The sequence below is a fragment of the Scyliorhinus torazame genome, chromosome 10, assembly GCF_047496885.1.
Source record: "Scyliorhinus torazame isolate Kashiwa2021f chromosome 10, sScyTor2.1, whole genome shotgun sequence".
NCBI classification, from domain to species: Eukaryota; Metazoa; Chordata; class Chondrichthyes; order Carcharhiniformes; family Scyliorhinidae; genus Scyliorhinus; species Scyliorhinus torazame.
Window position 1 is genome coordinate 51,658,092 of NC_092716.1, and position 24,608 is coordinate 51,682,699.

General features: G+C 42.3%; 1 protein-coding gene across 1 annotated transcript in view; it reads right to left on the reverse strand.

Moving 5' to 3' along the window:
• The window catches only part of tdrd12 (tudor domain containing 12), a 192,850-nt gene that overhangs the window by 63,041 nt on the left and 105,201 nt on the right, over nucleotides 1–24,608 (reverse strand). Inside the window, exons 21-28 of the mRNA XM_072517655.1 lie at nucleotides 22,823–23,025; nucleotides 21,066–21,168; nucleotides 17,866–18,080; nucleotides 13,345–13,555; nucleotides 11,309–11,401; nucleotides 9,288–9,460; nucleotides 4,673–4,798; nucleotides 4,424–4,543 (exon numbers count right to left, since the gene is read on the reverse strand). Of these exons, the coding sequence (XP_072373756.1) occupies nucleotides 4,424–4,543; nucleotides 4,673–4,798; nucleotides 9,288–9,460; nucleotides 11,309–11,401; nucleotides 13,345–13,555; nucleotides 17,866–18,080; nucleotides 21,066–21,168; nucleotides 22,823–23,025 (1,244 nt within the window). The remainder of the gene's footprint in view (nucleotides 1–4,423; nucleotides 4,544–4,672; nucleotides 4,799–9,287; nucleotides 9,461–11,308; nucleotides 11,402–13,344; nucleotides 13,556–17,865; nucleotides 18,081–21,065; nucleotides 21,169–22,822; nucleotides 23,026–24,608) is intronic.

The window sequence follows — 24,608 nt, forward strand, 5'->3', positions numbered from 1 at the left end:
TTCGCCAACACGAAGGGCATTCAAATGGTCATTGGATAGACATATAGACGATAAGGGAATAGTGTAGATGGGCTTTAGAGTGGTTTCGCAGGTCGACGCAACATCGAGGGCCGAAGGGCCTGGACTGCGCCGTAATGTTCTATGTTCTAAGAGGATGTTTGGCTTTTGAAATCCAATCAGTCTACATGTCACATATGGTGTTCTGTAGTCAGATGACCTCTGTCATGAGGCAGCCTCTATAATCAGACATCTTAACGGCCAGTTCAATAAAGCCTCTCACTGAATAAACTGATGAAGCATTGCTGTCTTTATACATGGAACATGGAAGTGGGCGTGATTCTCCCAAAAAATGCCAAAGTGCCATTTTGGGTGGGAAAACTGGTGAGAATTCCACCAGTTGTTCTGGCGTGAATCCCATTGCAATCCGCCCACACTTCAATCATTGTTTTGGAGCTCAAGGAAATGCTCATTGAATTCACCCATACTTAGAATTTTTTCAGGATTAGGGACCTAAAGACGCTGGCAAGACCGGCTCCTTCGAGATCGGGCTGCTCTTTTTAAAGGGTACCCAGATCTCAAAGTTAAGTTGAAGGTCTCCCACACCCCCAACCTACGGACATCACAATCCCACCGCAGTCATGGGCAATACTCACAACTCTTGACACCAGGGGTAAACCCCCCTCAAGTATGCAATAGCCCGCGATTGGATCACCAAGGGCACTCTCCTCAGGCCACCCCGCCCTTCATGGCCATGACCCCTCTCAGGCTCCACCCATTTAAGCTTAAGCCAGTCTAAAGTTGGACTGGTAACCCTGAAGTGCCAACAGAGGTTTACAACATATCAGAACAGACAAAACCATTGGCAGCAGAGCAGGTCCTAGAGGAGTACAAAGATGTGTTAAAGGGTTGGGATGTCAACCAGGAGAATATCATCTAGAAGTCGATGAGAGTGTACAACCAATTCAGGGCCTTACCCACAAGGCGAGCCTAAAATACAAGTCAGAAGAGGGGAATAATCAAAACAAAATGACAACTCCTAGCAGCTGGATAGCAGTGAAGCAACCTGGAAATCTTAGTATGTTTAGACCCAAAGGATTTAAATAAAGTGAAGAGATCTCATTATGCCATGCCAATCACGGAAGGAGGTTTGCTTCAACTTGCTAAGCTAAAGATATCCGCTGTCCGAGATGCGAAGGATGGTTATTGACAAGTGAAGCTGGGTGAAAGCATCAGCTTTCAAACTACTTTCTGGATGCCTGTTGGAGGATGCAGATGGTTGCGCATGTTGTTTGGCATTTCCAGCATTCCAGAAGAGTATCAATGTAGATGGTATGAGGTAGTCAGTGATCTTCCAGAGTGGAAACCATAGTGGATGATCTACTAGTCTATGGATGTGGAGATAAAATGGAAGAAGCCTTAGCTGACAAGGATGAGAATTTAATCTGACTGCTGGAGAATTTGCCAGATTAATTTGAAGCCGACCAAGAAAAATTTGCTAAGATGCCTGATGTCAATCAAGCACTTAGGTCATGCATGGATGGCAAAAGGTCTTTGCCCGGATCCTGACATGATGAAAGCTGCGGCAGGGCCAACAGACATGAAAGTAGTGCCAAAGATTTGCTGTATTTGTGAACTGTTTTGCAAAATTTTTGCCTAATTTGGCAGCAGAATGTGAACTACTGTGCAAGCTCACTGGCAAGGAGGTGGTGTGATATTGGAGAACAGAATAAGAAGCATCATTCACTAGAATCAATAACTAGTAACGACAATGCCTATGCTGAACTACTATGGTGGACGTCACCTTGCAGTATGAAGCCTGCGAGGCAGGTCGAGGAACTCTGATCAACTAGTCACATGTGTGTCCAGGGCACTAACACAAATAAGAACAACGCTATGCTCAGATTGGGAAAAAGTGTCTGGCTATCGGTTTTGCTTGTACATCAGTACCTGCTTGAGAAAGACAAAGTAACAGTGGAATTCAACCGCAAAGCCCTTCAAAGCATTTCTGGCAAACCGCTTCTATCTGTTCCCAAGCATCTGCAAAGAATGTTATTTTATTTACGAAGATATAATTTGGTCACGACATGCAAGCGAGGAAAACAGATGCAGACATGCTGTTGAGAACAGCGTTCCTCATGAAGATAGTTGAGGATTCTAAGACAGGATGTGAAATCTTCCAGATTCAACATGAAGCAGCAGCTAGGCATGATCTGGAAGTCATCAACCCAGCAGAGACATTGAATCTGACAGACAAGCGCCCTGCTCAAATCAAGCAAACTACCCAACAAGATGCAGCGCAAAAAGACATAGTGATGAAAGGATGGCCTGAGAGCATCAAGGACACACCTTATAGTCACAAGAACATATTGCGCATACGGAGTTGAACTCTCAGGCCAAGATGGCATCCTGTACAAAGGAAATAAGAGTAATCATCCCTCAGATGAGGAGAGATGCTGAAGTGCATGCATGCAAGCCTTCAAGGAATTGAACTGACTCCGTTCCCATGTCACATATAAATTTCTGTAGTCAGGTGACCTCTGCCATGAGGCAATCTCTGTAAACAGACACCTTAACTGATTAATAAAGCCTCTCACTGAAAAACACTGATGAATCTCTGCTGTCTTTACACATGAAGCACAGCTTTCCTATTCAGGCCTCAAATTGAAATTGAGTTTAGGACTCAGTTATGTCATTAGAAGCAAACCTACATATTTATAGAGCATTCCACTGGTCTGCCAATGCCAGATTTAAAAATTTGCATATTTTTGTTTAAATGATTAAATTCCCAATGAAACAGTCACTCCCCGTTCTAATCTCCTCCAGCTAAACAAATCTGAAAGATCTTTGTATTCACACAACTCTGATTTCTGGTTCACAAGCTTTATTTTTGAGAATTCAGTAATTTGTGTGTCTGTATTATGATCAACTTCAAATTATTAAAATTGATTTTGTGCATCATTCAGGTACCCAAATATCAGGCTGGAGGTACAACTGTGGTATAAGTATAACAGGGTAGAAGGAAAATTGAGAAAGGAAATAGAAAACAAAATTCAAGAAATTAAATAGTTCACATGCATTAATCTGGAAGTACCCAATTATCTGAGACCCACATTTATTTATCCTATTTGTCACAGAAATTGAGTGTTTTTTAAAAAAAATATATTTTATTCAGAATTTTGTGGCCAAACATAACAGTACATAGTTTTTCTTTTGAACAACAACAAAGCAATATAAATAACCGTGGCCAATTTTAAACAAATAAATAAATAATATATAAACAGAAACTTAACAAAACTGAGTGGCAACTGCCTTGTCAAAAATAGTTACTCTTCAAAGATACAATCCAATATACATTACCTATAACAAGTGTCTATACATATACAATGACATCCCTGAGAGTCCGTCCGGTTCCTCCTCTCCCCCCCCCCCCCCCCCCCCGGGTTGCTGCTGTTGGCTTCTTCTTTTCCATTCCCTCTATCTTTCTGTGAGGTAGTCGACGAACGGTTGCCACCGCCTGGTGAACCCTTGAGCCGAACCCCTTAATACGAACTTGATCCGTTCTAATTTTATAAACCCTGCCATGTCGTTTATCCAGGTCTCCACACCCGGGGGTTTGGCTTCCTTCCACATTAACAATATCCTGCGCCGGGCTATTAGGGACGCAAGGGCCAAAGCATCAGCCTCTCTCGCCTCCTGCACTCCCGGCTCTTCTGCAACCCCGAATATAGCCAACCCCCAGCTTGGTTCGACCCGGACCCCCACCACCTTTGCCACCCCCACCCAGAACCCCTGTAGTGCCGGGCATGACCAGAACATGTGGGTGTGATTCGCTGGGCTTCTCGAGCACCTCCCACACCTATCCTCTACCCCCAAAAATTTACTGAGCCGTGCTCCAGTCATATGCGCCCTGTGTAGAACCTTGAATTGTATCAGGCTTAGCCTGGCACACGAGGACGATGAGTTTACCCTACGTAGGGCATCAGCCCACAGCCCCTCCTCAATCTTCTCCCCCAGCTCTTCTTCCCATTTCCCTTTCAGCTCATCTACCATGATCACTCCCCTCGTCCCTCATTTCCCGATATATGTCCGACACCTTACCATCCCCCACCCATGTCTCTGAGAGAAATTGAGTGTTTTTAAAAACAATTTTTAATTTAATCTTCTCCTCAAAATACCCCATCAACATGGATCTCAATTTAATCTGTAAAATCCAAGAAAAGCTTTTTGTAAAAGTCTCAGGTTTTCTTACAGACTAATCACATGGCCTAAGTTGCATCCCTGTGATCTGCCTGCCATGTTGGTTAATGCTAACTTTATCATGTTTACTGTAATGATTGAAGAATAAAACTGATGCTCGGCCCAATCACTTGCTTGGCAAGACACACACAAGCAAACTGCAGCGTAAGGACATCTGAATAGTTACCTCTTTTTTGTTTCACAAAACGCCAAGCACAAGTCGCCAATAGCTGGCACATAACTGCCTGAAATGGAAGTTTCCTTTTCCATGGCTTTTTGGTTAATTTCATTCTCTAAAGCGCACAGCCTGATGGAACAGAAAAATAATCTTTATCTTACTATTTTCAGCCATTTGTCAATTTCATTTTGAATTTTGCACCTATGGGGCAAGATGGAAAACCACTTTTATAAATTCTTAACTGTACTATTTACTTACGCTTCCCGTGCTGCCACCAACTGCACGTAGAATTGCTTTGGACTATGAAATTCAGAAATTATGACTGAATGGTAGTTTCCATCATTCTTGAGAATGGCACGTTCTAACTTCTTATCGTAAAGTGGCCTATAAAACAAATCATATTACTTGCACAAAGTTTGATTTCACAGATTACGATTAGAAATAGTCAAACTGAAAGAAAATTCTTCAAGCAGCACATTCTTATTAATTGTGGCCACATAGGTAAACATGGTAACCACTCTTTTCATCAATGTCAAACAAACAGTCACGAGATTATGTTTTGTGTTAGTATTGGTTTCAGGAGGGACATTGAACAGGATATTTGGCACTGTTTAATGTCCCTCTGAATTACTAAGGCAGGCAAGCGGGGGCTTTGGTTTTACATTGTGTTGGAGTTTATCACTGCTTTGGAGTTTTTATTTTGATTATGAGCACAAATTTTTGATATCTTGCTAATTTGAACATACATTTCTAATCTTAAAAGTTCAAATGCACTACCAACTGAGCTAATCTCACAGATAGTGCAGTATGGTCATGATATGATGTGTGTCTTTCTAAATGATCCTCCTTTGCAGTGTAGTAGAGGTATCTTCCTCAAATGTTAGGAATTTAAAAAGAATAAAAATGAATCAACTTGCATTACATTCTTGCAGCTAGTGCAAAAGCAGCAATGAGAAAGAACTGCACCTTATTTAAAAAATAACTTACCTTTATGCTCAGGCAATCCATACCATCCAAAGAAATTTACAAGCAACCTGGAAAGGGAAAGACCATCCAACTTCCGCTCGATAGAAGAACTTAGAAACAGACAGATCTTTACTGATCTGTACCTGAACTCTCATCTACCTACCTTGGCTTCATATCCTTGATTTGATTGAGCTAGTTCCACACATCTGTCACCCTTTGATGAGTGCTTCCTAACTTTTCTTCTGAACAGTTTGGCTTCTAATTTTAAAATTACGTTCACTTGTCCAGAGAAAGTTCTTTATATAGCCCATCAATTCCTTTCAAATTCCTAAAAAAAAAAACTTCGAACAAATCACCCCTGAATCTAATAATAATCTTTATTATTGTCACAAGTAGGCTTACATTAACACTGTAATGAAGTTACTGTGAAAAGCCCCAAGTCACCATACTCCGGCACCTGTTCGGGTACAGAGGGAGAATTCAGAATGTCCAATTCACCTAGCAAGCACGTTTTTCAGACTTGTGAAGGAAACTGGAGCATCCGGACGAAACCCACGCAGACACGGAGAGAACGTGCAGACTCCACACCGACAGTGACCCAAGCGCGAATCAAACTTGGGACCCTGGTGCTGTGAAGCAACAGTGCTAACCACTGTGCTACTTTCAAATTTCATGGAATATGTGACTTAATTCATCAATGTTGCTTTGAAATGTTACGCTCCTACCTACAATATCACAGCACCAATATATGTGTCATCAGTAAACTTAGATAAGTGGTTGTCTAATATGTTACGCGGCCAAACACAGATCCTAGCGGAACATCAGTAGTCACCTCCTTCCAATTACAGTATCTGCCCATTTTTCCTATTCTCTCAGCTAGATTTTCCAGGATATCATGGTCCCCACCCCATCTTGCTAAAAGGTTGGGGGAGGGGTAAGCTCTGATCCTGACAGCAGTCTTGAATTTTATACTAGGAGCAGCATTAATTGCTCTCAAATTAGACACCCACCCCTTCCTGGATAGAAAGTCCCACCTTGGAGAGCTGCCAGCCAAGTGGATGATGACAGATGTGCAGATACCGTTGGAAACACTGCACCCAAGGAAACCCTCCCTAGACCGCTGACCCACCAGACACCAAAAATAGAGGATCATAGAATCATCATAGAATTTACAGTGAAGAAGGAGGCCATTCTGCACCGGCACTTGGAAAGAACACCCTACTTAACCCACCCTATCCCCATAACCCCACCTAACCTTTTGGACACCAAGGGGCAATTTAGCATGGTCAATCCACCTAACCTGCACATATTTGGACTGTGGGAGGAAACTGGACCACCTGGAGGAAACCCACGCAGACACGGGGAGAAAGCGCAAACTCCACACAGACAGTCATCCGAGGACAGAATTGATTCCGGGACCCTGGAGCTGTGAGGCAACAGTGCTAACTACTGTTCCACCCCAGGATATGATGGCCAACCACACCACAAAAGTTCTGGCAGCATAAAAACAGTCAGAGGGAGACACAATTCAGGGTAAATGACTGACTCCTCTCCCCCCACCCCTAAGGGAGTCCTCGACAAACTCCTGTTCTCAATAGGTTAAAACACAACTTGCCTGGGCCCAAGAAGATAAGGGCAACCTAAAGAAAAAAATTATTTCGGACTGTGGGGGACGGTCCTCGAACATAGTGAGGACAGATCTAACCTTATCACCCACACCCTCCACCCTGCTCCAGCTCGGCTCATCCTGCCGCCAAGGATACAAAAGGATAAAGAAACTTTTGTGCACAAATTCAACTTAACATAATACAAACTTATTAATTTAGGATAATTGATTGTCACCCCCAAAAAATTCAAGCAGATAAAGTAACAACATTAACAGACATCATGATTATCAGGGCGTAAAGTCCAGGGTCAATTGAGGATCGAGGCCATCACCAGGATAAAAGATCACTCCATTGGCGCACAAAGAAAGTAGACATCAAGGGTAAAACAGGAGATCTTCCAGGGATTTCAGCGATCGGAACACTAGATTCAGTACTTCCAACCTGCCAACTTGACCGGGCACAGGCAGGCTCCCGCAGGTTGGGGGGAAAACAGCCTGGCGGGCTCACGTAGTTCCCATTCCTCTTGGCTGACACCAGGAACAGGACCACATAGAACCAGAGGTTGGAAGGCCACCCCAATCCCAGGCTTTGAAGATGGGATTCAATGTGCTCCATCGAATTTGAGCAGCCCTTCCTCCAGATCGAGACTCCCAAAGCATGGCAGCCAGTTCTCAACCCGGCCTAGGGGACTTTCACAGTAACTTCATGCAGTGTTAACGTAAGCCTACTTGTGACAATAATAAAGATTATTATTATTATTAGAAACTCTCCACCATTTCACCGGAGTCATCAGGCTCAGCAGGGCTCCACACTGGTTCCCCCATGCCCTCACCCCTCAGGATGGACAACAGTTCATGCAACAGAACCTCAACCATGCTGGGCTTCTACCAAGAATAATGCTCTCTCTGTCACAAGAACTTCTTCATGTGCCACCACTGCCTTCACAAAGACACCTTGCACTTCCTGAAACTGGGTTTTGATGTCTCATATTGCAAAACTAAGCCATTCATCGCTCGCAGCCATCATCAGCCGGTAAACACCATACCGTCAGGACGGGAATCCTCACAAAAGTAGCTGTGCCAAAAACAGGGCCCTGCCCCACCTTCTTCCAGCTGCTATAAAGCAACAAGGATTAATGCCTTTCAACTCGACTCAATAAAGCGGAGACACTGACCAACAACTCTTGATACTTTGCACTAACCATGCAAATCAATACACAAAAAGGTGTCCACAAGGATAAAAATAAAGATTGAAAGATGAGCAGAGCCAGAGCTTGCGAAAATGCAGACGCTTCCACTCTCACATCATGTGATCCCTCAGATCTTTTTAAACTGTTACCACAGCATCACTGTCCTCCATCAGCATACTTGTGGAGTGCATGATTAGGATTTTTGAGGGATGGGAAACCAGAGAGGAAGGTCACAAGAATAAGATTGGCGTTTGGGAAGCAGAGATTTGGACTGAGAGGGTGTTAGGAGGCTGAGACTGGACAAGGTTAGGTGAAGGAAACAGAACACGTCGGGGGAGGTAGGTGGAGTAGTGGTGTCCACACTGGGCTCAGCATTTCTTGTGCAGGAGCCTCAGCAACAATGTCTGCGCTCCTTATTTTGGGTGAAATGTGTAAGATTGTTTTCACTGCTAGGTATATGGGAATGGAGACTGAGGACTCCCACTATGCTCAGGAAGCAGCAGTAGTTCCAATACATGAAGGAGATGCAGGAGGTTACAGGCCGAGTACGACCCACACATGGTGCTGTGCAGCCGAGAGGAGTACTCCTGCTTCTTCATAGTCAAGAGAGAGAGGTTTATTGGAAGATGACATTTTCCAACCAATTCTACAGTGCCCGTCAAAGGACTGCTGGAGAACTGGTTAAACTAATTGGAGCTTGTGTGGCACAAGGTCCACCTAGTTTCTCCAGCACATTTTACAAGAGGATCCTGAAATAAGTGCAGGACCCATCCCTGAATATTTAATTTGATCCAAAGCCGATTTCAGAAAATGCCAGGTGCACCTAAAAATTGCATCTCCAGTAATTGGTGTACATTGTGCTAATTTTATGCCCAAAAAATGGGTGAAATTATACTAATTTTTACCGTGGCATGTTCAAAGTGTTTTGCTGAATATGGCATATGTTTGGCACCAGGATGCTGATCCGATCGTGCAAATCAGGAATTTGACATGCCTGACGCAGACGGTTCTGAATGAGGAAGTATGATTCTCATGTTAAATTGAATAGTTGTAATTTATTGAGCACAACTAGATCGATTAGAAAGTAATTTTTAATATCATAGCAACTTACTGCTTCAGGGGAGAATCCTCATCAGTCAAACAAAGTCCAGCTGTCCTACAGAGTTCTTTCAACTGTTCAATGTGCTCTGCATTATCTGTTCCAAATCCAGAATTCATGATTTCTGAGCGAATGTTAAATTCCAATATTGTGGTCTTCAGATCAGTTAATTTAGCCATGTGTACCTCAATAAGAAATATCAACCATAAAAACACTTCTGATTCGCACAACGTAGACTATTTGGTTACAAAAATGTACATATCAGAGTTTATGGATTTTAAGCCTATACTGAATAAATAGTTATTTTGTATTGAATCTAACGTTGTAGACATTGATCTAAACCCATCTGTGAGTGTGCTTTGATTAGTTAATCAATGATAATCAGTAGTGACATGTTGTCCATATTAATCATTTGGTGTTTGAATTACAGCTCTGTATTTCCATTCTAAGTTAGACTACTAAAAGTCATTTATTTTATTCAAAAGTCCTATTTCTAAAAAAAGTTGTTTATTTTATTCAGAAGTCGTATTTAAAAAAATAAAAAAAAACTTAATTTGATGACCATTGGAAAACAAAGTCGGAAAAAGTACGGCCTTGTGTAAGGTGGTCAACTGCAGTGTGGTCATCAGGAGATAAGAGTTTGATTGATAAACATGCCAGCTAATTGATGACAGTTGGGAAGACACCATCAAAAATATGTAAACATCTTGGATTGTGAAGTCTGCAAAACCTTGTAGTGCCTGTGAGAATTGATAAGGACGTATGCTTACAGACCTGTTGAGAAAGTCTGAACAACGTCTCAAAAAGGTGGAATGGAGCAAGACATTTGGCTTAAAGGGCCTTGTTTCCAGGATTCGGTGCTGCAGCCGGAGTGGAATAATCAACCACTGGAGACAACGGGAGGAAGGGCCAAAAACGGAGTGACTGACTGTGGTGCCTACCTGTTATAAGGTTATTTGGACACTTGGTGATGGATGAACCAAGAGGAATTGCACCAAATTAAGTTCCTGTCGTAGAGCAGAATAAGTTGGGGTTATCCATTTTGGGAAGTTGTTGTGAACAGACCAATTTGGGGTTAATGTTTATAATATATCGTATGTAGAATTATCTTTCTTTGTTCCTTTTAATATACAAAATGTCTTCTTTCAATAAATCTTTTTTTCTTAGTTCTTCCACATTATCAGTTCTAATTATATATAAATGTTATAATTGTTACTCGACAAAATTATTGTTTTAACACATAACTGGCATTGTCACTCATTCCCGTTACGTGCAGAGTACGGCTCTGGATGCAAGCGAGATTCCAAAGGGACTCCTTACAATGGCAATCTCAATGGCAACAGCTGACTGTAAAATGTATGTACAGACTCTTAGAACCAAGTAGGTTATACTTGATCCATTGCTTTCTTATGGATTTCTATTTTTACATTTGAGAATTTTCTCCAATCAAATTGTTGTTTTTCTTTTTTCTAATTTTATAAATTGAGTACCAAATCATTTCGTCCAATTAAGGGGCAATTTAGCGTGGCCAATCCACCTAGACTGCATATCTTTGGGTTATGGGGGCAAAACCCATGCAAACACGGGGAGAATGTGTAAACTTCACACGGACAGTTACCCAGAGCCGGGATCGAACTTGGGACCTCGGCGCCGTGCGTCAACAGTGCTAACCACTGTGCCACCGTGCTGCCCTCCGTTTTGTTTTTAATGGCTTTCCATCTTACTTCCTTGTTCTCAACAATACAGTGCCTGCAGTCCTAATCAACAGCCTCTGCCACCTCCATTGAACTTCCACTGTCTATTGCTAGGATGAAAACATCCTTTTTCAAACACCTAATTGACTTCCAAGAATTCCGTTCAAATTCTATGGTTACATATAATTAAGCTTTCCATTAAGCATTTAAAGTAAAAAATAATTGCATGTGTGAGCAAATTAAGTAGGAGTGAGAAAAATCCACCTGACATCCACTTAAACAATAAACTTCAATTTGGAACAGTACATTTAGCTTTGAGATTTAATTTCTCATACTCACTACAGTATTCAGCCATAAAGTATTACCAAGAGCAAGAACAATTTTGGCGTTGAGTGATTTATTGCTGATCTTTTGTTTAATAAATCTGGAAACCTGTTAAAAATCAGAAAGTTTCAAGTCAAAAACTACACTTAGAATCATACCGTTCTCAGACACCGGCTAATTCATAAAATGGGCTAATGTGCTTCAAACGGCTTACATACCAAGAAAACAAATCAAATATTCATTATGAAGGTCAGAATTCTTGCAGTTAGAATTAATTCTTCAGTTTCTCATTTTCCAAAACAAGAATAAAATATACTGCATTGTAAAATAAGGTTATGGGCTGGGGAAGGAGTACAAGTTTTCAACCACTTCAAAATGATGAAAAAAGAAATTAAGGTCAACAGCGCTCACTTTTATCACTAAACATTGAACAATTCAGATGCATCTTTTTACATGAAGCACAAAGCTCCCAGATGAAGAATAAAGACCAAACATCTTTTAACTGTAACTGTGGAAAAAACACCCTTTATGAGCTTGACATTCTCAATTGCGAAATTAGACATCCCAGTGGTTTCCATCAATGAAGTAGCTAATCCGTACCGAATTATGTCCAGATTAATGCTGTGAATTTGTACACTTTTGGAATGCTTTCAACTGCCTTCCCACATCACTTAACGATCCTTGCAAACATTGTGGGGAGACTTTTATTAATTATTCAGGCACAATTCAGACTGAAATGCTCTGAGGTGAAACAGAAACTTACTAACCTGTTCCATCAGTTTTCTGATGTGAATGACTATATATTTTTTTAAATTCGGGAGCAGAGCTGAGCGGGAGAAATCCGGAGTGCAGTCTGGGAAGGTAAGTGATATAAAACAACATACCTCAGTGATTTGCGGCCTTCACATCGGGAGCAGAGCTGAACAGGATTAATCCGGAGTGCAGTCTGGGAAGATAATTGGTATAAAATAACTTACCTCAGGGATCTGCGGCTTCACGTTGGGAGCAGAGCTGAGTGGGAGAAATCCGGAATGCAGTCTGGGGTGGTAAGTGATACTGTGTGTGTGTCTCTCTGCATTTTCAAATTGTGGGGGGGAAAAAAAATGAGAAGTGACATCACAGTAAAGCTGTGACCTGATTGGCTGGTAGGGAATCAGTGTTAAATTTAAAAAAAAACATTGAAAAAACTAATTCATTAACTTGATAGAGGAGTAGCTAAACCTGAGGGAGGAGATTAGTATTTAGCATTTAATGCCACAATACCAAAACAGCTCTCAAAATCACAAATGTCATAATATCAGGCTGTGACAATGGTAAAACTATTCCTCCACATCCTCGACCTGCCCGCAGTCTTGTACAGAGTGAATGCAACATTCTCCTCCAATGCCTCTCCACCATCAATCTTCTGGGTGGGACTGCACTTGCCCAATTCCATTCTTAACTAATCTTAGTCATAGAATCATCATCAATCGCTTCTTTTCTTGCTCTTTCAACATTACTTTGATGCCAGCAAGAATCAATCCTTGGTCCTCTCACATTTCTCATTTGCACGTTTCACGTGTAGCCAGCAAGCTTAAAGTCAACGGGAACCGGAGTGTGCGTGTGTGTGTGTTGACCGGGGGGAGGGGGGGGGGGGGGGGGTTGATACTTAACACACAGGAAGATGGTTGTGGTGAGGCAAATCATCTCAGGCTCAGAGCACCACTGCATGAGTTTCTTCAAGTAGTGTCCTTGGCCCAGCCAGTGCAGCTGTTTCATCAATAATCAGCCCTCCATCATAAGGTCAGAAATGGGGATATTTGCTGATGATTGCATGATGTTCAGCACTATTTGCTACTCTTCAGGTCCTGATGCAGTCTGTGCCCACATGGAATAAGACCTGAACAACATCCATGCTTGATCCGACAACAAGGGACACATCCCGCGAGTCCAGTATCAGCTGGGAAACATTATTTCCACCAAAATTTTCTTGCAATATTGAGGAACATCTGAAATTGTGGACCGACAAATGTCATAGCGCAGCTTTTCAAACACAAATGTTTACTCCTTACCTGTGGATTCCAATCCATTTCATTGTCAATAGGTTTTACTCGACATATAATAAATTCGACAACCTGTGGTGGCAGAACCTGAAATTTGGCAGGTAGTTCGAGCAGCTGTTTCTGCATCACTTGTCCAGTTTGACCACTGTCAATGTACTTTACTCTTGCATTACTGAGAACTGCACTCTCAGCCTTTTGTGGCAATCCTATTAACTGTACCCTTAAAACATCATAATAATAATATTTTTGTTATGAATTTGAAAGTTTTATTAAAGCCATGTGCTTATTTATCATTTTACAGAGGCAGTCAGAGAAAAGATCTATATTTAGTATATTACGAGTCTTGAACATGATGCACACTTCCAATCTACATTAGGTTTATTAATGTCACATTTTTCAATCAAAATATTATAACGACAAAACTCTTTCAAAACTTTGTCATCATCATGAAAAGAATTTATTCAAAGTACTAATTCCAGGATTCTCCTTCTCTCAGGCGACATAACATCAAATCACCCAGATCTGTACACTATTTTTTCATTTCCAGTCATAGTGAGGTGTGGGGAAGCAGGAAGTTTCAAAAGTGGAAGAGAAACATAGTAAGAATGCCCCTTTTCACACAAAGCTTATTGGAAATCTGAAACTCTATTTCCAAAAGGCTTTGAATGCGGATGCTAAAATTGATAGACTTTTTTTCATAGAATTGACAGTGCAGAAGGAGGCCATTCGGCCCATCAAGTCTGCACCGGCTCTTGGAAAGAGCACCCTACCCAAGGTCAACACCTCCACCCTATCCCCATAACCCAGTAACCCCACCCAACACTAAGGGCAATTTTGAACACTAAAGGCAATTTATCATGGCCAATCCACCTAACCTGCACATCTTTGGACTGTGGGAGGAAACCGGAGCACCCGGAGGAAACCCACGCACACACGGGGAGGATGTGCAGACTCCGCACAGACAGTGACCCAAGCCGGAATCGAACCTGGGACCCTGGAGCTGTGAAGCAATTGTGCTATCCACAAGGCTACCGTGCTGCCGTACTTTTGTTAGCTAATTAGCTAATCAAGTAAATAAGGTACAAAGGCAGGTAAATGGAATTGAGGTACAGCTTATTCATGATCCGATAGACAGCAGATAAGGCTGTAGAAACCGAATGATCCATCTCTAATTATATGTTCTAATGAAACACAAAGCCTAGAAGCTACACTTTCTCCACATCCAATTTTCACAATGACAAGTTTTCTGCAGCAGTTGTCTCATACGGTATTACCATAGCATTACTCCAGTTATGGTATTCTATTATGTTTAAAACTTACTCCTTCATTTTATGTTTTACTTACTTGAGTTCTTCAAACTATGTTCTCCTTCAAATCCACTCCAACATCCAGCAATCTAGAAAGTGCAGTTTCTAAGCTTTGGTGGTTCATAAGAATAGAGAAATGGAGGTAGGCCATTCAGCCCCTCAATCCTATATCTTTTTCTTGTTTCTTACAGCTCAATTAACTCCTCACTGCTCATTCCTCATATCCCTCCTACTTTAATTGCCCAAGCCAAACTCCCCTCTCAGCAAGGCCAATCTGTTATTTATAAAATATCTTGTCGCTGTATCCTCAACCATAACCCACTAATCAGCTTTATGATTTGGAAAGGAATTACAGAATTTTATTACAAAATACAGGACCACTAATAGTACTTTCAGTTTTGGATCATATATTATCCACATTTTGTTATGAATTGCAAATCACTAGTCTTAATTGTTAGAAAGATATATTACTGGTATTAATTTCTAGGTCATCACATTGCATAGTTAAAAAATATTAAACTAGGGGCTCTGCCCCAGACGATATCACAGGCCATGATCTCGCTCATTCTGAAAAGGGACAAGGACCCGGAGCTGTGTGGGTCTTACAGGCCGATTTCCTTGCTGAATGTAGATGCCAAACTTCTGGCCAAAATTCTGTCCTCCAGGATTGAGGACTGTGTACCGGACGTTATAGTGGCGGATCAGACTGGGTTCGTTAAGGGCAGACAGCTGGTGGCCAATAAAAGAAGGCTGCTAAACGTGATCATGATGCCCTCGGAAGGTAGGGAAGTTAAGGTGGTGGTCGCGATGGACGCGGAAAAAGCCTTTGACCGGGTTGATGGGATTACTTATGGGAGGTGCTGGAGCGGTTCGGGTTTGGAAGGGGCTTTGTTGACTGGGTTAGGTTGCTGTACCAGGCTCCAGTTGCTAGTGTACGGACAAATAGGACGACTTCAGACTATTTCAGGCTGCACCGGGGGACGAGACAGGGATGCCCCCTTTCCCCACTGCTGTTTGCGCTAGTGATAGAGCCGCTGGCAATTGCTCTGAGGGCCTCAAGAGGCTAGAGGGGTTGGTCTGGGGGCGGGGGGTTGAGCACAGAGTCTCGGTGTATGCGAATGACGTACTGCTGTACGTCTCAGAACCAATGGAGGGGATGGAAGAAATTATGGCAACTTTAGGGGAATTCGGCCGGTTTTCAGGGTATAAGCTCAATATGGGGAAAAGAGAGATGTTTGTGGTCCAGGCGAGAGGTCAGGAGAGGCGACTGGGGGAACTGCCGTTCAGAGTGGTAGGGGACAGTTTCAGGTACCTGGGTATCCAAGTGGCGAGGGATTGGGACAGGCTACATAAATTGAACTTGGCCTGGTTGGTGGATCAGATGAAGGAGGATTTCCGGAGATGGGATGCGCTCCCGTTGTCTCTGGCGGGTAGAGTGCAGGCTGTAAAATTGACGGTCCTCCCGAGATTCCTATTCGTCTTCCAATGCCTCTCCATCTTCATCCCGTGGTCCTTTTTTAAGCGGATCAATAAGATTATCGTGGGCTGTGTGTGTGTGGGGGGGGGGGAGCAAGTCCCCACGGGTGAAGAGGGCAATGCTCGAGCAGGATGGAGGGCTGGCGCTGCCGAATTTCAGCAACTACTACTGGGCGGCCAACATAGCCATGGTGAGGAGGTGGCTGGTGGGGGGTGAGCCGGCGTGGGTGCACATGGAGGCAGCTTCTTGTAAGGGCACAGGTTTGGGAGCGTTGGTAACGGCGCCTCTGCCGTTCCCGCCGGCGCAGTACTCCACCAGTCCAGTGGTGGTGGCGGCCCTTAGAGTCTGGGAGCAGTGGAGACATGTGGGAGCAGAGGGGGCATGGTGTGGTCCCCAATCTGCGATAACCATCGGTTTGCCCCGGGGAGGATGGACAGGGGGTTCAGAATTTGGCAGAGAGCGGGGATTGAGAGGATGGGGGACTTGTTCATAGAGGAAGCTTCCCGAGTCTGAGGGCGCTGGAGGAGAATAGGAGGGCGCTGGAGGAGAAGTTTGCATTGGCGGGGGGAAATGAATTCCAATATTTACAGGTATGGGACTTACTGCGGAAGCAGGTACCAACCTTCCTACTCCTGCTGCTAAGGGGGTTTCAGGATAGGGTGGTCTCTAGAGGTGGATAGGAGAGGGGAGCGTCTTGGACATATATAAAGAGCTTATGGGTTCGGAGGAGACGCAGACCGAGGAGCTGAAGCAAAAGTGGAAGGAGGAGCTGGGGGGAGAGATAGAGGAGGGCCTCTGGCCGGACGCGTTTGGAAGGGTCAACGCGACCGCAACATGTGCCAGGCTCAGCCTGATCCAATTTAAGGTCGTTCACCGGGCTCACATGACAGTGGCCCGGATGAGCAGATTCTTTGGGGTGGAGGATAGGTGTGCGAAGTGTGCGAGGGGGCCAGCGAACCATGTCCATATGTTCTGAGCATGTCCAAAACGGAGGGGATTTTGGCAGGGGTTTGCCGACACCATGTCCACGGTATTATATATGAGGGTGGCAATGAGTCCCGATGTGGCGATTATTGGGGTGTCGCAGGATCCGGGAATCCAGGAGGACGTTCTGGCCTTTGCTTCCCTGGTAGCCCGGAGGCGCATATTACTAGCATGGAGGGACTCAAAGCCCCTGAAATCGGAGACCTGGCTTTCAGACATGGCTAGCTTCCTCTGCCTGGAGAAAATAAGTGGGTCTCTGTTGGGGTTCACATGGAGGTGGCAACCATTCGTCAACTTCCTCGCAGATAATTCATCGTCAGCAGAAGGGGGGGGGGGGGGGGTTAGGTTAGTGTAGGTTAGGGGGTTAAACAATTGTAGGACCTGTAGGAGAGGGAGACGGAATTTGCACTATGTTTATATTTTCCTTTTTATGTATATTGTTGATTTTGTTGCTGTTACAAAGTCAAAGAAATACCTCAATAAAATGTTTATTAAAAAAAATATTAAACTAATATGTGATGTAGCCATATTTCATAATCTGAAATGTGCACCCAAAATTGTTCGAGATTACCAAGGTTTGATAAATTTAATCTGGTTGGTTAAAAAACGTAACCCCACAATCTCATCTTCAAATTAAAAAATAAAGACTGTATTCAGCAGCCACAATACCGGCTGTTAAAAAGCTCCGGTCTGAATAATTGTTATTCCCTTGTTAAATTAGAGTTTTACTGTCAACAATGAAAATAAAATTTCCCATTTTACCTGCTATATGTTTTTTCCTCCAATCCATATAGAACAGAAACTACCAATTGCTCTACTGGTTTCCTGTGGTTCTCTTCTGAGTAATAATCAGCCATATCTTTCAAAAGCATCAGATAGTCCTCTTCCATTGAAACAGGAGGATCCTCCCATTTACTTCTGCAATGTATTATTCTACCATAATAACTGGTAGCATCACTGATACATGTTGGAGTAATCTGGAGAAATTTAATTCCACATATGAAGAAATTATTTTCATACTCAATATAACAACACATCTATACATCTATCCTCAAGAAAAGAGGTGACCTTACAAGAGTGCGAGCAGCACAGATTTTTCCTTCTCTTTGATGAACTCACAATATATAGAATATTTGTCATCAACTTTGTTGGATAGTCACATTAGGAAAATAGGGATTTGCCGATTTTCTTCTGCTTGTGATTTTCTGGCCATTTTGTGCAGTGCTCAAGAACCAGTGGACATTTCATGCATGTCTCATTATGGTCACAGGATACTTGCAAAAACCCCACTATTTTTCCAGCTTTTGCACCAAGCTGCAAAGCTGGTTTGAGATGAGAAGCTCTTGAATAGGTAGCGGGACTGGTAGTAGGCTTTTTAGAATTTATGCTCTTTCAGTGCTCACTTTTTAAGCACTGTTTTTCATTATTTTCTTTCTAAAAACAGGTTTTGGAATAGCTTTTTACAGGAAACATTCCAACTTGTTACACGAGATTTTGAATGTATTATCATCTCTTAAATCTGTACCTATTTTCAGCTTTTGACACAGTTGACCTCTCCATCCTCCTCAGTGCCTGTCCTCCATTGCCTAGTTGGATGGGACACCATTGAATTCCATTCAGAAACTCCTACAAAGGCTTCTTTTCCCATTCCTGCACCATTATCTCCAGTGTCCTCAAAGGATATATCCTCGGTCTCCTTTACATGCTGCTTGATGCCAATGTCATCAGAAAATACAATGCCAGATCCCACGGCGCACTACCATCACCCAACTCTGCCTCACCACCATCTCGCATCCCCCTCCACTGCCTCGGATTTCTCAAATTGTTTGTCTGACATTCAGTACTGGAGCAGAAATCTGCTCGGTTTAAATATTTGGAAGAGTGAAGGCATTTTCTTCCGACCCTGAAAAAGACTGGATTCCTTAGCCACTAACATCTCCCTAGCTGACCATTCTCTGGGGCTGAACCAAATTGTTTGTATCTTAGCATCCTTTTTGACACTGAACTAGGCTACTAACCCCATATCCCCATCATCACCAAGACCGCCTACTTCCATTTCCATAATATCAGCCGTCTCTGCTCTTACCTTAGCCCATTTCCAAATGAAACCCTCATCCATACCATGGTCACCATCAAACTCCACACATGTCCTGGCAGCCTTCCACCTACCAGCCTTCGTGGGCTAGATCTCATCCAAACCTCTGCTGGTTGCAGCCGAACTTGCACCAAGTCTCACTTACCTATCACTTCTGTTTTTTGCAGACTGACATTGGCTCATAGCCTGGCAAAGCCTCGATTTTAAAATTCTTACTTTTGTGTTCAAATCACTACAACCCTCCAACATATCTGCGTTCTTCCATTCCTGGCCTCTTGTACATTATCAATTTCATCACTTCACTTTGGTGGCTATGATTAAAGCTGCCCAGAACCAAAATTCTGAATGCCCTTCCTAAACCGCTGTTTCTCATCCTTTCATTTGTTCCTTAAAACCTAACTGGTTACTTGTAGAAGTAGTACAGGTGATGGGGTACATGAGAAGGAGCTGTTTCAATACCAACTTTTCCAGATGTGGAGATGCCGGCGTTGGACTGGGGTGGGCACAGTAAGAAGTCTTACAACACCAGGTTTAAGTCCAACAGGTTTGTTTGGAGTCACTAGCTTTCGGAGCTCACCTGAGGAAGGAGCTGCGCTCTGAAAACTAGTGACTCCAAACAAACCTGTTGGACTTTAACTTGGTGCTGTAAGACTTCTAACTTTTCAAGAGAACAAGGATCCACCAGATGTGTAGGTGCAAAGTGCAGAATCCTATGGTGAGATCAAATGAAGGTACAGTTATTGATGGGAGTTGGTTTTCTATATACCAAATACAATATTTCATGGTTCACGTTTTAACAAGATAGTGGCCGGAATTCTCTGGCCGTTGTGATTCATTTACCCCGCAAGTAGCGCACCCCGTCCTCAGTTTTCCCATCGGCGTGGGCTGGCTTCAATGGGAAAGTCCGTTGACAAGTGGCGAGTAGAAAAAATCCCACCACCAGTGAACAGGCCCACTACCATCACCCAACTCTGCCTCACCACCACCTCCCACCCCCCACTGCTGAGAAGCATGCGGCTGGGGAATCGATTAATCCAGCACAGTATCTATAAATGCATTACCTCATTTAGGATACAAGCTGCATGAAAATAAATCTGCCTGTTGCAAATGTATGGATAAAAAGAACCATTTTGATCAATTAAGAAATTCACTAAACCAAGATGTAGAGAGTTTGACTTGTACATCAAAAAGTAATTCAATCAAAGTTCCTTTAGCTGCTTTGCTAAAATAAAGATAAATTATGCATTGTTCAAATTATAAATATTAGTTTCTAACTGGGTATAAAGTTACTATTGTAAAGCTGGTCATTAATTGCTATTCTACTGTGACATGGGAGGAAATGTTGGCAGAGTGGCAACGTCACTAGACTAGTAATCTAGAGGCCCATATTCTGGGAACAAGGGCTCAAATACCACCATGGCAGCTGGTGGAATTTAAATTCTATTAATAGTCTAGAATTAAAAAGCTAGTCATGAAACCATAGTCAATTGTTGTAAAAATCCACCTGGTTCACTCATGTCCATTAAGGAAGGAAATCTGCCAACCTTATCTGGTCTGCTCTACATGCGACTCCAGACTCACAGCAGTATAGTTGACTCTTAACTGCCCTCGAAAATGGTGTGGCAAACCACACAGTTCAAGGGCAATGAGGGGTGGGCAACAAATGCTGACCTGCCAGCTATGCCCACATCCCAGGAAAGAATAAAGAAAAAAAGCATTCACAGAAAATAGCACTGTAGATATAATGCTCAAATTTCTAATGACAAGTAAGCAAATCCTAAACAAATGGTGAAAACTGTACAAAGAAGCAAAATTTCAAAACAAGCTCACAAGGCAAGGCACAAAAGTAAATCACAAGTAATTTTACCTCAACATAGCCTGAAGCAGGCAACTTCTTTACACCTGAAAGACACCGTGGTGTGTCCACATCTCGGTGAAGTCTGTGACGACTTGGGCATGCTTTGTTCTCCCTGAAATGAGCAAAAACACAATGTTATCAATTTGATACAGATGGTCGAGGTTCAGTGTTATATCAAGGGAATTCTGGTGCCTAACACATTGTCACATCAGCGTGATGAGTGCAATAGCAGGAAATCCTTTGTAAGAGTAAAGAAATGGTGCGAACAAGTGTATTCTGATGCAATTGGGTTAGACCTGCTCAGTAAATAAAAGGTTCATTTATGATTAAATTAAGGATACTACTGCCACAAACCACGCTGATGTTATTGCGAGGGTATCCCAACTTGGAACACTAGCTCGTGGATGTGTATAGTTTTGGTATGATGTGAGGAGCCAAGTAAAACCCCAGTGAGAATAAGCAGCCCAGTCACTGTGTAATAATCATTAAATACTATTTATTAAATTGAAGAAAAGACAAATACACAAAACTTTATGTTAAGCCAATTAAGTATATGAATTACTAAACACACACATGGTTTATGTAGAACGTACTCTTGTTCCAAAATATATCTACGATTGCTGAACTCCTTAAGACTCCCCCTTTCCCCCAAACAACATCCAAATCAAATAGATCTACAAGTCAAAACCAGCTTATAGTTATGACACAACACAGGGGTGATAGGTCTGGGAAATGTCTTGTCCTGGTCCAGCAAAGATGTTATGAAGGCTTTTGCACTGTTTTGGCTCCAAGACTTAGAGGCTGTTAGGTGTAAAACTGGCCTCCAGGCTACTAGATGTAAACTAGCCTGTCTGCTTCTGAGGGTGCTGGCAATTATACCACTGTTCCCCTTTGAATCTGCATTTTGTGTATTTGGATGTCTGCCCTTCTCATTCCTGGAAATTAACATGTGTCTTCCTCACTGATCTCCCAATCGTCTAGGTAAGCTGTTTCTACTAGTAGGCAAGTCACACCTGATCTATCACGATGGCTGGGAAAGGCACATCTCATATGGTCTTTTGAATACTGGCCATTATGTCGCTCGGCAAATTTGTACCTGTTGCTAGGCAGAACGCAACCTATTCTGTTTTAGGTGGGGTTACTGGGTTATGGGGATAGGGTAGAGGTGTGGACCTTGGGCAGGGTGCTCTTTCCAAGAGCCGGTGCAGACTCGATGGGCCGAATGGCCTCCTTCTGCACTGCAAATTCTATGAAATCTATAATTTTGCTGCTGTTAATGGGTAAATCCATGACAACTACACCAAATTATCCATTTGATTTGTGGTATCAGAACAAAATAGCCTGCTCCTGCACCAAACATTTTTGAATTATTTACAACAAATTCCAGGTAATGTTTTAGCTTATCAACCTAATATACGTTATTTTACATTATATATGTAAATTAGAGAGGATTATAACCATTCTTGACATGAACATTTTAATTCCCATACCAGGAATTATACCAAGTCAACTAAATGAAAAATATCCCTAATCAAAGAAAATAATTTTTGTACCAAATATCTGATGGGAATTCTTGAAATTTCAGATTAGTCTGCTTACCAGCTATATAATCTGCTATAAACCAATTAATTTGTTGCTTTTCCCCATTATAAAAGGATATACCAGTCCAAATAGAAATCTATGTCCAAAGAACCGAGCTGCCTTGTCATTGTAGCTCTCTAGATTTTTCCTCATGTCCATAAAGCAAGCTATTTCTAAGAGCTTACCTGCAGATTCCATATGCTTTAAGGTATTTGCACAAAGATTTGTCATAGCAAATGGCATCAGTGTTATTCAGATCAGAAATAAATGTATATAGCTCTTTAGGAATTTTAGCATCTGTTCTTTCCAGATAGTGCAGAATAGAAGATGCTTGTGGTGCGTCTTTGTCTGTCAGTAGTATGATTGACTGACTTTGAAGAATTGATCCCTGGTATTAAGAAAACATTTTACATCAAATAATAACATAAACATGTGCTAAAGGTTCTACACATTAATTTTTGAAAGGCACTAGCAACATTCAACACTATGCAGTACACATGCCAAAACACCAAGACTCCAAGGTCAATTTATAAAATCTACATCATCCTCATTCATTTCTCTTATAACCAGTTTACGAATATGGATAAGGAATAAACTGCAGTTAATTTAAATAGCAAAAATGTTGAACAGTCATAAGAAAGCAATCCCATTGTAAACTCTTATGCACCTTTAAAGTAACACTGATTATGTTGAAGTGTGGGAATGAAGATAAGTACAATAAAAATATGAATATGAATAATAATTCAACATTGGATTTGGAGGTTGTGTATGGTATCAATTTGGAAGAAAATGAATACAATGCTGGAAAGTTTAGCAGTAGGCCAGAAGATGGGGAAAATCCTGGAAAATAACAAACGACGACTAAAAAAAAGGAAGAAATCACAATAAGAGAGTAAACTAGGAGGAATAAAAAAGATAAGACGAGTTTCTACAAATATATAAAAAGGGAAGAGAGTAGCTAAAGTAAACATTAGTTCCTTAATGGTGGAGACTAGGGGATTAATGCTGAAATGCCAGGAAATGTCAGAAACCTTGAACAAGTATTTCATTTTTGCCTTCACGATAGAAGGCACAAAAAGCATACCATCAGTAGCAGAAAATCAAGTTTCAAAAGAGAGGGAAGAACTTAAAGCAATCACTATCACAAGAGGAAAATCTTCCAGGAAAACTAAAGGAATTAGAGGATGATAAGTTCCATGGACCCATTGATCTGGATTTGGATTTTGTTTATTATCACGTGTTCCCAGGTACAGTGAAAAGTATTTTTCTGCGAGCAGCTCAACAGATCATGAAGTACATAAAAAGAAAAGGAAATAAAAGAAAATACATAATAGGGTAACACAACGTACACAATGTAACTACATAACACCGGCATCAGGTGGAGCATTCAGGGGTGTAGTGTTAATGAGGTCAGTCCATAAGAGGGTAGTTTAGGAGTCTGGTGACAGTGGGGAAGAAACTGTTTTTGAATCTGTTCGTGCATGTTCTCAGACTTTTGTATCTCCTGCCCGATGGAAGAAGTTGGAAGAGTAAGCCGGGTGGGAGGGGTCTTTGATAATGCTGCAGAGATAGTGGTTGTAATCTTCCCAAATTCCTTGGGATCCGGAAAGGTCCCAGCAGATCGGGAAGCTGCAAATGCAATGCCTTTACTTAAGGAAGGAGGGAGAAAGAAAGTAGAAAACTGTGGGTCAGTTATCCCAATGTTATATTTGAAAAAATACCAGAATCCATCTCAGGTAGCAGAGGCAGAGATTTCGAAATTCATGAAACCATGCTGTGGTGAACGGATTGCTGCTACAATTCACCACTGTATTGTATTGTATTATGTTGATGCCCTTGTGGGTTCCGCCTGTGGCTCCGCCCCCTCGGGGGTGGTATATAGATCTGCAGCCTGTAGGTGGCACTCAGTACAGTGCAGTCGCAGGCAGGCACAGATCTAGCTTATTAAAACCACTGTTCACTTCTACTAAT